Below are 18,964 nucleotides of genomic sequence, written 5' to 3'. Positions count from 1 at the left end.
TTTATACACCTTCTGAGCTTTGTTACTGCTTCAGTGGTTTTGTGATTTTGAGTCAAATATTCGGGGGGTTTATCTTACTGTTCCTTAAATGTCATTGTCCCCAAGTGCATTGGTAAAGCTGCAAACCCTCAAGTAAATGCTAATAATTGGGTCCTTCCGCCATTTCCTCCTATTTCTGTAGGAGTATAAAACCTGCAGCCCAGAAGCCTGCCCAGAGGTCCGAAGAAACACACCTTGGACTCCATGGATGCCTACCAACATCACTCAGAGTGGTGCTCGTCAAGAACAGCGTTTCCGCTACACCTGCCGCGCTCAGCTTGCTGACCCTCACGACCTCCAGTTTGGCAGGAAGAAGACGGAGAGTCGGTTCTGCCCCAATGACGGCTCAGCTGTTTGCGACACTGATTGTATGTCCTGCCAGATTGCGAGATTATAATGAGCGCCCAGCTAAGCTTCTTGTTATTCATGCAGGAGGTTGTGGGCAGCTGAAGCGTAGGTTTGGATAAATGCTGATCTATGTTGATAGCAACAGAGCAAATCAAAGCCAGCAGATTGAGACAGTATATACTCTGTCAGGATGGATGAGCATTAGGGAATTTGCTTGGGAGCTTTTCACACACCTGCAAACACTGTGTTGCTGGAGGTGCATAATCTTAATTTCTGTGTTTATTAAGATGCCCTTCACACATCAAGCAGTATAGGGGTCACTTCAGCTTGCTGTGATTGCATACTACAGGAGCGCATGATAGGACTGTGTGGTTGAGAGCACAATTGTGGGGGTATTTCAGATAATTGAGGTGCCATGGATTGAAGCAGTCAAGGGGCAAGCAAACTGGTCCCAAGGTGTTGAAAGCTTTATATATTAACAGTAACGCACCCAGTAACAAATTGGCAGCTCATCCCTCTGCAGGGTTTCTCTCTCCTGCCGGCAATCATTCTGCAGTAGTTGCAGTTCCTGGGCCAAACACAAGGGAAGATCCACCTGCATGGCAGTAATCCAATCAGAAGTGCCTGAAGTACTGTGATCAGGCTATCCTGGTCCAGAAACCAATGTCACACTAGCTGAAGCTGATAAAAAGTGCTCTAGCCACCAGGTCCTCCAGTAAGAAACCTGGGTCTCCCCTAGAGTGCTTACTTGCTCGTTCTGAGAGAGTGCAAGCCCATCCAGGGCAGGTAATTGGCCGATTTCTTGGATACAATAACTATTTGCCCACAGGGCCTGCATCTTGCCAGGATTCAAGCTCAGTGCATTGGCCCTCATCCAGCCCACCACCACTGCATGGTGTCTGCACCATTAGCACCACTCACATGTTGGCATGAGTGGGGCTAAGCAGGTTCATTTCATTTACTGCACCACAGTTTCTTTTCTTCACTATGTGATGAATGTAACCTATATTTGCCATGATCACCTGCAAGGGAAGGAATCTTGCCAGTGTGCCCATGTGACTCGGGTGCTCGTGAAGCCTTGGCAGTTCACCTGCCACAGAAATCTCTTACTTTAGAGAAGGAAAGAGAGAGAGAGTGCCAGTGTGACATTGTATGGCTAAGATGCTCTAGGCAACACAGTCTTCCAGCCTTCCTCTTAGCCTTGAAGCTGGGAAGGGAACATAGTTCACCATGCAATTGTCTGAACACTCCTTGCCCACATCTGCTGCTGCAAGGTTGGGAAGAAAGCTGGGGGTTTCCATGTGTTTAATTCCTATATTTTTCTTTCTCCCCCCCCACACTGCCCCCCAGCTTTAGTTGATGACCTTCTGAAAAGCGGCAAGACCTCTATTCGGATTATCAATGGTGGGTGGTCCTTTTGGGGAGGGTGGTCATCTTGCTCTCGAGACTGTGAGCTGGGCTTCAGAACCAGGAAGCGAACATGCACCAATCCAGAACCAAAAAACGGTGGCCTACCTTGCATAGGATCTGCAATGGAATATCAGGACTGCAACCCACATCCCTGTCCAGGTAAATGCTGTGACGGTTCCCTGCTTTTGTTCAGTGTGAGTAGCATGCTGAAGAAGCGTGCTATGAAGTTCTTCCATTACTCTTCACCCTGCCATCATAGGGCATGTTTGCCTGTGCTGGCCCAAGACATTTTCCTGCCCGAAGCAGAGCCAACATATGGTCCCCTTTTTCCCTGCTAGGGCCAACAATATGGAAAAGTCTCGCTGCACCATTCACAAACCAATTCATGCCTCATGATGCCATCTAATGCTGACCACTTCACCCTGCTGCATGGCATGATTGTTCCTGATGTTAGAGCTGGCACTTTTGCAGAAGGCATTTAACATATGTAGCTGTAAGCTCAGCCCTCAAAAGGCAAAAAAGTTTGGATCGCACGCAGAGAGGGTGCAACCAAATCTCATTGCTGCAAAAACATTAGAACTTTCTGCTCCTTTAGTAAAGCGAGAGCTGTGCAGAATCAGATGTGTCTTTAAGTTTAAGATTAGATCTAGTACTTTGACTTTGCTCACTATTCCATGGTCCAGATTTGCTTATTTCAATATGGCTTACCCACCTCTAAGTATTGGTTATTCTTTCCTGACTGGCAATCAGGAAATATTATTTCCTTGTTAACTAGTCCTTGAAATTATGGCCTTGCTTCTTACTGGATTAGAACAGTAAAGGAGCCTTCCTTTCCCCATTTTCTCCACCCTTTCCCAACCCCCCAAACCACACCTGTTGGTTTTGTGCACCCTGAAGTGCTTTTCCAGGGGACTTTCAGACAGGGGCTTAATATTGTAAAGAGCCATTCAGATATCACAAATACATTGTGGGCAAAAGGTGTGGTTTTTTTTAATGTATCAGATTTTTCTCAGACGGGGTAAATCCAGATTAAATGTGGGGGGAATATGGTCTGGCTTTTTGATGCCAATGACATTGTTTGGATGTTGCAAAAAATGTGCATGTGTGAGAATAGTCATTACTTTTGCATTATAATCATAGCCATTCCTTCCCTCCTTTTTCAGAACTATGTGCTTGGAGGGGCCAGAAATGCAATGAACTAACTTAAATCATTTTGGCAGAGAAAGAAACCAATAGGGACTTGTGATCAGTGAGGAAAAGTATTTGTAGGCAAATAGTTAGGATGCTATTCATCTAGCGTGGTAGCTTCTCCATAGCTTTCTTCTCCTTGAAATAATGATTTGGGTTGGGTTTTTTTAAATTGTGATGAGATTAACAGTTGGGTGAAAAGTATGCCTGCATCTTTGTATTGTTTCATTTTGAATGATCCTTAGTGAAAGGTTCGTGGTCCTGCTGGACTCCTTGGTCTCAGTGCTCAGCAACTTGTGGAGGAGGGCACTACCAGCGCACCCGAACCTGCACCAACCCAGCGCCCTCTAATGGGGAGGATATCTGCATTGGACTGCACACCGAGGAAGCACTGTGCAACACACATTTATGTGAAGGTAGCCCTATTGCTGTTATTCTGTATAATGCCATCATTTTTGTATTTTTGTTCTTTTAAAAAATATGTTTTCATAATGCATTTGAGATTTCAGGACTGATGTAATTCTTCTGTTCTTCAAATGTAATTTTGAAATAGATTAATAAATAGTGATAGATAGATAGATAGTAGATAGATAGATAGATAGATAGATAGATAGATACAGGTGAAACTCGAAAAATTAGAATATCGTGGAAAAGTTCATTTATTTCAGTAATTCAACTTAAAAGGTGAAACTAATATATGAGATAGACTCATGACATGCAAAGCGAGATATGTCAAGCCTTTATTTGTTATAATTGTGATGATTATGGAGTACAGCTGATAAAAACCCCAAATTAACAATCTCAGAAAAGGTGCAGTAGCTATTCAATTCATAACACCTGCAACGGGTTCCTGAGCCTTTAAATGGTCTCTCAGTCTGGTTCAGTAGGAAGCACAATCATGGGGAAGGCTGCTGACCTGACAGTTTTGCAGAAAGCCATCATTGAGACCCTCCATAAGGAGGGAAAGCCTCAAAAGGTAATTGCAGAAGAAGTTGGATGTTCCCAAAGTGCTGTATCGAAGCACATTAATGGAAAGTTATGCGGAAGGGGAAAGTGTGGAAGAAAAAGGTGCACAAGCAGCAGGGACGACCACAGCCTGGAGAGGATTGTCAGGAAAAGACCATTCAAACGTGTTGGGGACTTTCACAAGGAGTGGACTGAGGCTGGAGTTAGTGCATCAAGAGCCACCACACACAGACGGATCCTGGAGATGGGCTTCAAATGTCGTATTGCTCTTGTCAAGCCACTCCTGAACAAGAAACAACGTCAGAAGCATCTTACCTGGGCTAAAGAAAAAAAGAACTGGTCTGTTGCTCAGTGGTCCCAAGTTCTCTTTTCTGATGAGAGCAACTTCTGCATCTCATTTGGAAATTAGTTTCACCTTTTAAGTTGAATTACTGAAATAAATGAACTTTTCCACGATATTCTAATTTTTCGAGTTTCACCTGTATGTCTGTTCCCAAAAAATAGCTCAGATGAGAAGACTGTTGCAGAGCATTTTTCCAAGTTCTGAATCGCAGAACTAGACAACTGGTTTTGTCATTTTTTCAGTCTACTTTATGCTTTTCAAAACAGAAAAGCATGGGTATTTGACATTATTTCTAAACGCTCAATTGGGTTTCCATATTCAGAAACTATGTGACCCTTTGTTTATCCCTCATGTTTTTTTCTTGACTTGACATTGTGATCATCCCACATGCTTAAGTCTTATCTCTCATTCTTAAGGAGGCTGGTCTGAATGGTCTGAATGGAGCTTGTGTAATGAAGATGGGATCCAGTATCGTAGTCGTTACTGTGAAATCCACAATCCAGGATCTTCCCAATGTGCTGGGAACAGCACACAATACCAGGACTGCTTGTACAATGAGATCCCAGGTGGGTGCAACTTTGCATGCTAAATGAGCAAGGAAAGGGCTCGGTTTAGAGGGCTCCACTAATTGCTGAGATGGATGCCTTACTAAAAAGAACTGATTGCCACTTTTAATATTGATAGGATTGTGTTTTTTAAGGCAGTGAGTATATTGAATGCCGACTAGTATTCCATTAGTTCAGTTATGCAAAGAGAAGGCATCCTGCAGAAGGAAAGAGATTTGGGAGGATTTTTAGGATCCCATGTGTGGAAATGAAATGGCAGTAACTTTGGTGTAGTTATAGACTGTTTAGAATTATATCTAACCTCCATCTAGGGATGGGAAGGATTCTGTGACTAACAGATCTTATATAATCAGGGAGTTTTGTATTCTGCACCACAAACAGAAATTAAATGCACAAGGCAAGTTGTGCTGGATTGGATAAAATTAGAACCAGCATGCTGCTTCCAGCAGAGGACAGACAGATGTTCCTAGGAGGCCCATGAGAAAGGAAAGAGTGTGACACCTCTGCTCATTATTTGGTATCTAGAGATATATGAACATGCAGGTTCTGTTCAGTTCCTGAAATACCTATACATTTGTCTAACACTTTAAAAGGCCATCTAAACCAGTGGTCCTCACTATATCTGATGGACGTAATTCAAGGTAACTGATCATTTATAGAATAAATTCACAGAATAAACTACGCTATACAAACATCCTTAGATAGCAAGGTCATCTGTCTGTGTCATACATTGGTCAAAATATTTTTGAATTGGATCATACGGTATTCACATTTATTCAGGTATTTTATGAGCACAACTTAAATTCCTCATTTGAGTCTTTTTTTATATCTCTATTTATGTTTCTGTAATTTGCACAGTTCTTGCCAGAATTAAACAGTTCTAAGGATGCTTATTGTGTTGTATTTGGATAGTTTGCAATCCAGACAATTTTCTCATGCAATAGAGAGTATGTTCTTTTTAAAACTTTTTTTCACTATATTACATTCTGTGTTTTTTGCCAAAGCTCTGGGAGGCCCTCCATTTGCTGCAGAGATTAACTTGCCTTGCATTGAGCAAAGGGATTTTAATTGCCTGCACAATGTCGCAGATGACAAAAATGACATTTTTCTCCCCACTGTTTTTCTCTTTGTTTAGTAATCCTGCCAGCCTCAAGCATTGACGAGAGCACGAACTGTGGAGGTAGAGTACAGCTAACTATAGATCTTATTTTTATCTTAACATGACTCCTCTTTTCTGGGAAGCATCAACCCAACCATTAATCTGTGCAGTTCACATCCCGTTGATAGCCTTAATTCCACTGGAGTCCGATTGTCTGAGGGGAGGAAGGGAGGGGAGAAAGTATCTGTGATTCAGTTTTCTGGTATAAGAATTTAATTTGGGGGAGGGAGCATCTCAGAATAATTAATTACCAGGGAGATCACAGTCCTTTCCACTGCAGCTCCTTTTTAAATGGACTGGAAAAGATGAAGAGAGATTCCTCATTTTCCTGAGCGCTTAGTTAATTGTAGAGTTGTCACTGAATTTCATTATAAGCAAAACATTGATACGGGTTCCTGTTCAGGAGAAACTTCCAAAGCTTTTAAGGGGAAGCAAAAATAATTTTGGTAAGACTGGCAAAGTTTCTCAGGCTGGATCTGACACATCCCTTGTTAATTGTATAAATGTTTTAATTTCTTGAGCACTTTTGAATGTAGTGGGTGCTTCTGTGTTTGTCTCTCATTTACCATGTACAAAGGTCTATGAATGGTGTTTGCCACCCCCAGGAAGATGAGATTTGCACCCAACCACCTTTTGAAGTGAAAGTAGCCTTGGTTGCTACTGTCTCTCTCCCGCACAAGCATAAACGAGCATACCAAATCTCTCTCTCTCTCTCTCTCTCTCTCTCTCTCTCTCTCTCTCTCTCACACACACACACACACACACACACACACACAATATACACAACAACACATACCTATCTCCCTCCCTTTCTGTGTAAGAGCATTCCCACATCTCAATTCCCACCTCCAGGGGTTTTCGAGGGTGGAGAGGGGGAGAAATGAATGCATGGGGATTGCTTCAGTAGTTCACAGTGTAATAATCTGAGTTTGTACCAGGGTAGCTCGTATAATAAGACTGCAGTGAATTCTTAAGTTGTCTCTACGAATGAACCCAATGCAAAATCGATGGCTATCTTGCCATTGGAAACAGGATTAGACAGCCAATGCAAAACCTTGATTACCGGAAAAGCAGTTGCCATGCCACTAATTTTATCTGACTTCTTTAGAGTTCAGGGAATTGCATTTTCTTTGTGCATTTCCTGCAGGTCGCTTGATAGCTAGCAGAGTCTGTTGAAGAGCCAGAAGAGAAAACAACCTTCCTTGCTTCTCGCATTGTGCTTTTTGATACCTACCATCTTTCTGAATAGGAGAAAAATAGCAGCTTCGCTAACAGAAGGCACTTGTTCTGGTACTTTGAAAGTTCAGTTGTAGTAGGGAACTATAGTTAAGAGCAGAATTCTGGCTTTTTCAGCTAATTGTGCAGAGATAACTGAAGCAGAGGGAAACAAGCTCCCTGCACTCCTACCGCAGCTCGTTGCAGATCTTGACTTATTAAGTCATAAACATACTGTGCATACCATGCCAATGGGTGATTTAAGCTTTTGTTGCAGCCGTCATGAAACTGATCACCAAATTTATAGTAGATATAATTGTCAGGAGCAGATTTTGGGTCATCCAAAAGCACCATGGTGCTTCAGTGGTTTTGCACAACAGCCCCCACAAGTAAGCAGCTTTCCTGACGAACCGCTTGGACAGCTCTTGGTCTGCGCATTAGTCACTCTCTGTACGAAAAGCATTACAGCAATGACAGAAAAGGCAAAACGCTCCATCGGCAGACCTTCCCATCTAGTGTATGTGACTACAGGGGAAGCAACGGAATTAAGACTCCAGTTCCATTAGCAGCACGGTTGGTTTTCTTATGTCCCCATTCCTCCTGCCAGGTGTGTGCCTCAGCTCAGGGTCTCCTTATTAACCTTATATTCATCATTATGCATTGGTATTGATATTTTCACTGCCCTCTTCTGCCATTGCAGTCTTATTTGTTTATATAATGCATGGGGATATTATTTATCCCTTAGCATCTCTGAATATCTGGCAAAGATAGAATCATTAGAAATTCAGCCTGCTGCCCTCTCACGCGTGAAACAAGGGGGTATCTGAGTTATGGGCAAAACCAGAAACATCAGCCTGCAGATTCATAGAATGCTCATGTTTTTTCAAATATTTAGCCAGGTGCCATGGAGGCACAGCTGAAAGGCAGAGAGACCTTGTAAGGGACAGGACTGAGGATGAATAGTTTTGAGGAATCAGCTGCTCAGTACCAGAGCACCAGAGAATTCTTAACACCTCAACAACTACAACTCACCTTGGCAAAAGCCATGTTAAAGTGTCACATTGATGCTGAAAGTAGGGCCTAGGAAACCTTATCCTCAAGTGACTTTTCAACTTCATGATTCTTAGAATTTGTCACTGGCTTTTGTTGTTGCTTACTCCTTTGCATTCCTCTTTCTCAGTAGAACATCTCCTTGGTAACCCACTGGAATGGAAGCGTTTTGAAATCTATATGTCTACTTATTTGTGTTGGGGAATGTTTTATGCACTAGGAACTTTCTTCTTTGAAATCTTTACGGGGTACCTGCGTCAGTGGTGTCAGCTTGCAGCTGGGGTTCTGCTTTCATTGCTCACCAAGAAACCAAGCCAGGCAATATTCAGTGTTATCCCTTGTTCTTGCCGCATCCTGTTTTTTCTCCCAGGAGCCTCCCTTTCTGTGGCTAGTGGAGAAAGTATCAGCAAGAGCACATGCAGGCTTTCAGTGGAGAAGGCAGCATGGCAATTCCTTCTCGGAGATGGCTGGAGAAGCGGAAGCTGATCAGAGACCAAAAAACCAGGCTGGGGTGGGAGGGTGGGGAATCCTGTATCCTTAGCAGCCAGCATACATTGGAGGCAGCCAGGGGGTGGCTTGTGCAATGCCAAGCAGGTCCCCTGCCTTGGCTGCCCTGAGCAGAGGTCTCATAGAAAAAGCAATGAGCTCTCCTCCTTCTCGGTGGTGGTAGCATTTTGCAGGCTTACATTCAGTGCTAGCATGAGCGCTCAGCATCCTTGGGCTTCCAGAGCCCCGAAATGGCTACTGCTGAAGCCTGTTCTAGGCCCCCTTTAAAAATACATATTTTTCATCTGAGCACTCTGAGCACCTAGCAATCATATTTGTGTCCCTGACACTCTGGGGCATTGTGGAAATTTTAATGGCAGTTAGATGTATCTGCTCAGAATCCTGCCACTACTCCCTGTCACCCACTGCCGGGTAAATCCCCTGACAGAGGAGGGGCCCACCCTAGAGCACTTTGCCAAGAACCTCCTCAAATAGGGAACCAGCCTAGACCTACCACACCTTATCAGCCACTTCCACTTATTCATTCCTTGTGCATTCTAGGTAGGTCAGAAGGCCTTTCTTCTGATTTGAGAAATTCTGAGTTTACTACCCAGCTCCCAATTTCCATGACATGCACATTCTTTGGAACCTGTTGCTGTGTATTGTTTGTATACCTCATTTCTCTGCCTGTCAGCTTAATGTTTAGTTTCAGTATCAATTGGAGGAGAAAGGAATAGCTTTAAGAAAGCAGCGTATGATGCCACTGAAGCAGAACTGTGATGAGCAGACTTGATAGTAAGGGAAGGAAGCGTCTGTTAGTGAGTGTTACCATGCAAGACACTGGCTTCTTTCAGAAACACATTTTCCTTATGCCTAGGAAACAGAAAATCACCCTCTTGAGTGGTTTATTGTTGTTGAAAGTGTTTTTGTTCTTGTTTATGTCTCTAACCACAGCATCTCTTACCACACTTTCTTCTCTAGGTTTCAGCCTCATCCACCTAATTGCCACAGGGGTCTCCTGCTTCTTTGGTTCTAGCCTCTTAACCTTTGTTATCTATGTGTACTGCCAGCGTTGCCAGAGGCAATCTCAGGAGTCAACTGTTATCCATCCCACCACTCCCAATCATCTCCATTACAAAGGCAACACAACTCCCAAGAATGAGAAATACACACCTATGGAATTCAAGGTAAGAGGCTTCATCTGCCCAAAGGTCTGTGTTATACACTGAATTCATTTGCAGCGCATCCCAGTGGCTCATAAACTTTGTTTAGTACAGTTTGCTTCAGCAAGTTTTCCCAGCATACTTAAGAGCTGAGCTACATGATCAGCTGAAACAGGTGGCGTAGGTAACTTTGCCATATCTTTGACATGGAGGGAATTATGCGGAAGCACTGAAATTGTTCTGCACAGCAGGAACTTTACCACGTGGTTCTTCTGATTGTGTAGCTGGGTTCAAGTCTCAATGCAAAGAGCAGTGGTTGAAACTAAGTAATGCTTTCTTGCTGTGGTTGACTAGCTTGTTTCTCCATCATTGAGTGAGCTTGTTTTCTCCATCACTTTCATTGCAAACATATGCTAGGTAACATTACTAAGACATGTTTCTGAAGGGCCATGGTGTATCAATATTTAAATTGTGGAGGTAAGCCCAGCATCCTACTGAAGGTTCAGGATTTAGATTTGGAACCATTGGGCTGTGCTCTGCTATGTTTGCATGTATTTTTACATACATAATAATGTTTTCCTGTCCTCTCCCATGGCCCATCCAAATTTTCTCCCATGTTGCTTCTCAGAAGGGATCAAATAATAGCTACATTTGTACAGTTCTTGTTTTTTATTTATTGAATTTCCATGCAGCCCGTCATCCAATGATCACATGACGGTTTACTGTATAAAAACACAAAAACACATAACAAGAAACAAAGCAATAACCCCCACACCCCCAGTTTAAAAGGCCATAGATTGTTATGATGATGTCCACATAAAACACCACCTTTTTGTGACCACATTCTTTGCTTACTTAGAAGAGAGTTATCTGCAGAGTGTATTGGTTGCCTTGGCAACCTCTTTTTCAATAGAAATCTGGCATTTCTGTTATCAAGAAATGAACCTGACAAGCTAGCAAGTATCCCAGTAGTAATTAACACATAATAAAGCACCCAGCATCTGTAATCAACAAAGTAACTTGTAGGCAGGGGGAAATACCTCTTAAAAGCAATTAATTAACTTGCAGAGAGCAAGAGCAGAAAGATTGCTATTCATAGTTTTAAAAACAGGCAGCAGGTACAGAAAGTGGAGCAGGTTGCAATTAGGCCACTCACTGGTTTCGGAGCTTCCTTGGCAAGTAAGGCTTCCAAATGGCCCTGGCGATAAAGAAAAAGCAAGAACGTTTTTAAGGATTTCTCAATTAGTGCCACTGCATCAAAACAATTTTTAAAAATGTCCTTCAGAGCTGAAATATAGGTTTTGGCAACCGGAAGCAACCCTTCATCTTATCAACCTGTTTGTTTTTGGAGCCTGTTAGCTAAATTCTTCAGAAGCAGCTTACCTGACCTGCAGCTGCCAAATTCCAAATGAAAAATTTACCGGCTGCCAACAAACAAATGGGGATAGATCACCCAGGCCTACCCACTTCTCTCAGGCCGTGTGCGGCAGTTCATTGATGGAGCTCCCTTGCCTACAGAGATGTACTCTTCACCTGTGTGGAAGAGGTCAACTCTGCATTTGAAGAACTGCCTCTTTCTCTCAAGTGAGAGTTTCCTCCTGTCCTTATTGGCAGTGGTGTCACAGGCAGTTACTAACCCTTGATAATCCTAAATCCAGCTCTGTTGCATCAATAATTATTTTGAAGTCTAGATTAACATGCTACATGTCCAGCAGATCTCTGGAAAAATAACAAGACCTTATTATTTCCAGAGCTGCACTGGCTAAGTTGGCCTTCCCTATCAATGACAATTTCTTTCTGAGACGTAAGGAATCGTCCGTTTTGCTTCCTCACATAATTTCTTGCTTGTTTTCTGAGGAAAATGGTTAATTTTCAAGGGAAGCTTAAATCTCCTAATATTAGGACAAAATTGTGTTCCAGAAACAGTTCAATGCACATTTTTGGTGATGTGGATCTTGGTGGATGAGAAAGCATGTGTCAAAAGATCTGGAATCAATGAACAGCAATTTTCTCCTCACAAAAAATGAAATGCATGAAGCTAAGAAATTTAAACCTTGAGGTATACTTAGTTAGGGAAACTTAAAGGTCTCCTCTAACAAATTCAGAGGAATCCTATAGTACAACCCCCCTAGGACTGTACCCCTTCAGAGTGTGGATGGGAGATTTTATGACTGAATGCTCCCCATTTCTAAAACTTCTCTAACATAAGTGAAGCTTATGTTATGGCTAAGCTAAAGAATACAGAACAATTAGTGTGTCACAGTTCTTTAACACAGGATCTCTAACTGTACTAAAAATAGTCTCCTAGGAAATGCCCTGGATTCAGTCTGCAGTATTTCAAGGTAGAGCTTTGAATATCCCTGATTATATCCTGTGGAGCCACTGGCAGTCTGTGCAGACCTAGGGCAGGTAATGTGGTGCCTTCCAGTTGGTGGATGGTACCACTAGACTCCTTATATTCCCTGAACATTGGTCATTCTGTTGGGAGTCCAAAATACCTGGAGGGCCCCTACATTAGGCAACTTGCACTGAAGGCAAGCATTGTGGGCTTGATCATATGCCCATGTAGCAGAAGAGCATGGTATTCCAACAGCATGTGCAAACCATGTAACCAGACAGCTCCTTCCTACCCTCTCCCCTGTTGCTTATTTTTTTTCATTAAAATGGTGAACGTGGTAACATCTGGAGGGCACCATGTTGGCTGTCCATTGGTGTCGACAGTACTGTTACATGGACCAATAGTCTGACTCTGTTAAAGGCAGCTTCCTAGCTGTGTGTGCCATGAAGACTACACTTTGTGTTCTCCAAGTGAGCCTGCTGCCCTCAGGTGCCTTGTCAGTGTTGAAATAAGATTCAGCTGCCAGTCAAGTCAGCTTTGTTGTGTAGAAATGGGGACCACCAAATTTGTCCTCCTGCTCAAGCAGCAAAATGTGTTGGACCAGCCCTGTTCTATGGGCTTGCATGCTAGACTTAACGTGATGTCTGGACTTGCTCAGTTGCTTATTTGTGACTCTCCACCTCATAAACCAGGACTCAGGAATTTGTCTCTGTGAAGTTCTCATGAATCCTGAATACATGTGTCTATGTTCATCCATTGTCTTTGCACACTAAGAAGCCCATCTGATTTGTGGGTGTAGTTGCAATATAGATAGTGAAGGGCAGGGAGATACTCATTCTTACTTAAAGTCAACTCAGAGATGCTTTGCTCCTTGTAAAATTATTTTGCCTGATATAAGCAAAAAAAAAAACAGTTTTGGAAGATTGCATTGGCAGAAAGTTGGAGGAGGGTTAATAAGAAAGCACTTTTGTTAAGTGCAAGTCAGCATGAACTTGTAGAAGGTAAATCATGTCTCACAAATTAGATTCTTCCCCTCCCCAGCTTCTCTTTTCTCCCGCCCCTTTCCATTCTTTTGGCTAATTAAATAAATATTGATCTTTACAGAAAGGAAAACACAATCTGGATCCTACTGTAAGTTTCTGATTGTTTCATTAATTTGAGGTATTTTCTTGGTCCTGAAATCATTCATCCCCTTCCACCCACCAACCCAGTAAGGTCATTCCTGTATAGGAAGGGGTCTTTAAGCATCTGATTCAGTGCTATGCAGAAGCATCATAGTGGTAAGAATCCCTGACCTCAAATTTTGTCATGTACATTAGATAGATAAGGTGGGGGTGGAGACATAAGGAGCTGACAGATAGGTAGTAGAGAATGGGCTAAGGAAGACTCAGAGGGCAGTAAAGGGGCAGTTAAGTGTGGTCCCTTCCAACTCTACAATTCTATGATTCTAAGTGAAGCTCAGCAAAGGAGTTGCTGAAGAAGTGGATCCTTAGAGGAGAAAGAAATGGCTTATTTAACAGAGGGGAACCACATGGTAGAAACCACAGAGACAGACACACATTGGACTTCGAGGTAATTGAGATTTTCTTAAAAACACAGAGGAGTGAAAAGGCAATTAGGAAGAGGACCCCATCTATATGGCAAAGTCACATTGGTTTTATACCTTTCATGACCAAGAATTCTGGAAATGGTAGTTTAGTCAACATGCTGTGATTTATGAGAGATCTCTTCCCCCACACCACCACCCATCCCACATCAGATGCACAATTTTCAGGGAAGAGGGACTGTAAAGTCTGTTTAAGTCTACAGAATGGATATGACCAGGTGTTGGGGCAGGGAGATTTCAAGGTGGATCTGACACTTAGACCTGACACTGTTTTGAACAATGGAATCTGCTGTGTTTAGTGAGGTGAGCGCCTGCCCGCAAGGCAAGAGAAAGCTCGTCTTCTGTGCTTGATGTGCCAAAAATTGTAATGCGTTGTTTGTTACAACTTACAGCGAGAATGTTGTCGTCTCACACAGTAATCAGGAAGGCACAACAGGTTAGAAAATGGGAGATGGAATGTCATCCAGAAGTTCCCGGAGCTCTGCCATTCCTTCCATTGTAAATGAACCAAAGTGGTGGTCAGACAGGGCACCCCTAACACCTCTGACATAGTGGGAAGGGGCGTAGAGGGTTAACAATCAATGGTCTATGATGATACAGAGGTTTCCAAAGCCATCTCTAGTATTTTATTTTTGTTTCTTCAAACCTCCCTGTTCAAAAGCTGTGTTTTAGCCACAGCATATTTCATCTGTGTTTTAACCACAACATATTTCAAAGAAAGCAAGATCTAATGACAAGGAGGTGGAACCTGCATGAGGGTGATTCGGGCATTCAAGTACATATGGATGAGATGTAAATGCTGTTGATGGCAGTAACCCATCGATCATTTCACTGATAACCTGCCAAGACACTGATGATTGAGGGGGGGGGGCGGAATATCTCCTGCCTGCTTTGTGCAGAATATTCTGGGTTCTGCTGTCAGATCTTTTAGCCAAGGTTGTGGGTGAATATTTCAAGTCATCTAATCAGCCATTCATGTTCCATTAATTAGCAATAGCTTCTACAGTCCTTTGATGGTGTTGTTTTCTGTTCAGCACGAATGCATATTGTAATAGGAGTTGTTTACATCATGCATTAGGTTGCAGCTCCTTACACCATTCCCTGCTCAGCCAGGTTGTTTGGGCTGCAATAGCGCACGCTATTAAAACATAAGCACCTGCTGTTTTAGATACTGCGCTTCCAAGTGAGAGTTCCAAAAGGGCCATACACACAAGCAAGGGTTATCAGTCTGCTGGTAATCATGATTGTAATGATCCATAATATGAGGAAGGGGATTTTCTGTCCTGCCTATATATTGGCTGATCATAGTACTCACAAGTTGCCAACCAGCTGAGTGAAGAAAAGACACACACCCCATGCAGCCCCAAGGGCAAAATTATGTGTGAGGGTTCTCCTAAATTTAATTCTGCTGAGTATGCAAGTAGGCTTCACATGCAGGAATCTGGGATTTCTGCACTAAAAGCACAAAGAATGTTAAAAAAATCCCCCAAACTGCAATAAATGAACAAGAAGATAGCTTGACCAAACACCTTTCCCCCCTCATGCAGATGTTCCAGGTTCAATACATGGCATCTTGACGTAAAATATTTTTCGGTTGCAGGTCTGGGACCTATGCCCAAGATGTAATAGAGCTGTAACCATTCAGAGTGAACCAGCCTCCCCCAACCTAGTGTTCTCCAGATGTTTTGGAGTGTAACTCTCACCACTGGCTGTGCTAAGGGAGGCTGGTGGGAGTTGGGAGTCTCCAGCTACTGGAAGGGCAGGCTGGAGCAGACAGTACTGTACTAGATCCTTGTCTGAGATTATAAAGTGGCTTCATATCTTCTTAAGATGTGACCTACTCAATCAGGAATAGGGGGTCCATCTAATTCAAAATTCCTTACCAACAGTGGTTAGCAGGAAGCCTCCAAACAATGGCAATGGTCCTCCTCTGTTGTTTGCTCCACAGCAAACCAAACCAGAGCATCTCTGGACCTGAGGATACCATATAGCAACCATGGGAAATACAGTCCTGGTTGGCACATCATGCTAAGCCAAACCATAACATAGCAAGTATGAGCAAGCTCCTAGGGAGGAGCTTGTAGTCTTCCCCAGCCATCCAAATCTCGACTCATAGTTCAGCACTTTTTCAAGCCTATCCATGAGCTGTAACCAAGGTTTGTTCATGGTTTACAGCTAGTTTGTGGCTAGTCTTAAGAGAGCTAGATCATGAGTGGAGAACAATATGGTAAACGTCAGCTGAGCTCAGTGCAGCACATCGGGGGGGGGGGGGAGGACCAAGGAGAATATAGAATTATACAGAATATTTATGGTATCACATCAGACTTGTAAACAAAAGATGAATGGCCAAACTGGCTCAAAACTCAGATACAGGTCCCAAGCTGTTCAAGACAAGAGACTTGTCCTTTGCTGCCCTTGCCTCTGCTGCCAGTGCCAGCCACATACCCAGAGAAAAGAGAGCTTGGCAGGAGGAGGAAGGTGTCCTTTGGAAGCAGATCAGGAGCAACAGGCCCAGTCATATAGGGCTGCAAGGAAAGGGAATGTCGTAGATTGTGGGCCAGGCAGGGTTAGTGAAGAAAAAGACACCAATAAAAGGGGATGGTTGGAGCCTAGAACCACTGGTCCTTGGACATGGCACAATGAATGGGTGGCTCTTGGTGGCGAGGGAATGAAGCAATAGGAAGTGTGTGTGTGAGAGGGAGGGAGGACTTGCAAAATACAGCCTTGTAACTTCCAGTTACAGGAATTATTTCAGGTTGCAGAGAGATTTCCACAATATAGCCTTCCTTCTGTCAACAGAAAGAAAGCCAGTTTCATCAGTCTGGCGCAGTACCTTTGGTGAAAGGGATATTGAATCGTGTGATATGTGGTTCATTAACCACCCAGAGATATACACCTAGATGCTGTAGGGAAAATGTCAGTGCTGGAGACCGGGAAACAGAGGCTCTGCTCTCCTCCCATCCCCTGAAGAATAATAATTTCAGATGAAGCAGCAATCTTAAAAAAAAATCGGAGGACCTTCCAGCTGTGAAATGAGAAATAAAACTAGAAGGGGGATGTGATGTTCCAAAGCACTGCCTGACTTCTCAACGTCTTGTTCCCTTGTGGATGGTCATTTTTACTGCTGCTGAAAATAACACTTGCGGGGTCCAGGGAGGCAGAGATAGCATATAAGACTTTGAACCACCTTTCCTTTCCCAGGAGGTGTTTGCAGCTGGGCTAGAAATGGGCTTGTGGGATTTTTTTACCCTTCTATCCCTTGGAAAGCGCAAGATGGCAATCTCCTATCTTTTAATTTGATAGGTTGCTCTTTCACTTTTACTGGCTGTTTTCTTTCTTCACCCTTGATTCCTATGTGTGGGCTGGCAGAAACAGTGATACAGACACAGCAAGAACCGCCTTCCTGTAGTGACCCTTCTGTTGTATATCGTTTGAAGCTGCAGCATCAATCTGTTTACAGTTTAGCCACCAGTCAAAAGCTGGGTGAATTGCAGCAGTCTAGAAAGTTAGTAACGGTTTGAGACCTTGAGACCCATCTCTTCAACGCGTGGCTTTAAAATTGAGACTCTTGGCTAGATTAGCAAATCATTTATTCCATCCCCTCAACCCTCCTCCCCCCCCCCAGAAAAAAAGTGAAATGCAAATTTTGGTTTTTATGATTTTCATGTGTACCAAAGCCTTCCGGCATTTAAGAATGTTTGCCGCTTGAGTGGCAAAGCACATGTTTTCAGTGGGCAGAGTCTGATATGAAAGGGAATGGTTTGCAGGTGGGAAACAGCATTATTTTTATTGTATTATCCCGCAGCTCTAAATATCACTTCAAGGGATGCTTGATTTACATAATGCCTGCTAGGAAGAGAAAGCAAGGAGGCTTACTGAGGAGGAACAAAAAGGATTTAGCAGTACAGCTTAGCTGAAAGCTATTAGTCTCTTCCCCTGACCCTCTTTAATTCATTGGGTCGAGTCAAATTGAGCAGTCAGCCATGCTCGGGAGGTGTGGCTCTCATGCAGTGAAGATTACACTGGCAGAGCAATGATGCATCTTACAGAGGTGTTATTACCTTATGGCGGTGGCGGCAGCAGCAGCAAGCCAGGCAGGCTTGTCACATTTGTCTTATTTAAGATCAGTGGATGCTGCCACTTAAGGGTTTGAATGTTTGCCTCTGTCAAATTTATGTGGAATATTAGCAGCCATTCACTAGCTCTGAATCTTTGCTGTCTGCTGTGCTGCAGTATAAAGTCGGGAGTGTGTTGCTGTTGTTGGGACATTCCAAGCAAAACCTGCCTTTGGCTTTGACCACTTGTAGTGCAGGCCCTTTTGTTATCTTGAGGCGGGATATAAGGCTCCCCACAATCGCACACAAACACACAATTGATAGGCCCCACTGTTACATGTTCCCTCATCCTCTCCTCTCTTTCCCCCACTTCTCATTCCAGTCTGGGTTTTGTATCATTTGGGAAGGCTTCAAGGCCCTCCAACCCTTGTTTGACCAGAGTTGGTACAATCATAGAATTGGAGAGTTGGAAAGGATCCTGGGAGTCACCTAGTCCAACCCCCTTTCAATGCGGGAACCTCAACTAAACCATCCAAGACAGATGGCCATCCAACCTCTGCTTAAAAACCTCCAATAAAGGAGAGCCCACAACCACCTGAGGGAGTCCGCTCCACTGACTACGCAGAAAAATACAGTAGATGTTGTTATGACCAGTGAGGTGGCTTGCAAGGTCTTTGGGTGGCAGGAATGGAAGTGGAAGAGTGGGATGCTCAGTCAGTATCATGCAAGCACATGGCTGCTGAGTGAATGATAGTCTCTATTGTATATTGTGGAGATTTGGAGGCAATCCGTATGCATCTGACTGTGCAGGAAAAACGCCTTTGATTTTTGTTTGTTTTATTGTGGAACACTTTAGAGATCAATTTGTAAAACAGCCCTTCCATGCATAGAAGACGCATTCTCACACACTTTTGGGTTTAACCCACTTTCCATCTCCTGTCTAAAAGCTTCATTGTGTCTAGTGTAGCAGTGGGCAAAAGGTAGATCTGTATCTACTGGTAGTGATTTTAAGATCACCAGTTTCTGTTGTTC

The 18,964-nt window shown here is 43.3% G+C and overlaps 1 protein-coding gene across 9 annotated transcripts in view; it reads left to right on the top strand.

Moving 5' to 3' along the window:
* SEMA5B (semaphorin 5B) overlaps positions 1-18,964 on the top strand; it is a 363,675-nt gene that overhangs the window by 328,924 nt on the left and 15,787 nt on the right. For all 9 annotated transcript variants that reach the window (XM_081871152.1, XM_081871150.1, XM_081871157.1 and 6 more), the window contains 6 exons: positions 182-407; positions 1,738-1,956; positions 3,231-3,401; positions 4,711-4,860; positions 5,996-6,040; positions 9,752-9,957. In XM_081871152.1, coding sequence (XP_081727278.1) covers positions 182-407; positions 1,738-1,956; positions 3,231-3,401; positions 4,711-4,860; positions 5,996-6,040; positions 9,752-9,957 — 1,017 coding nt within the window. The remainder of the gene's footprint in view (positions 1-181; positions 408-1,737; positions 1,957-3,230; positions 3,402-4,710; positions 4,861-5,995; positions 6,041-9,751; positions 9,958-18,964) is intronic.

Source organism: Podarcis erhardii (genome assembly GCF_964252035.2).
Source record: "Podarcis erhardii genome assembly, chromosome: 1".
NCBI classification, from domain to species: Eukaryota; Metazoa; Chordata; class Lepidosauria; order Squamata; family Lacertidae; genus Podarcis; species Podarcis erhardii.
This window is presented reverse-complemented; position numbering and strand designations above follow the sequence as displayed.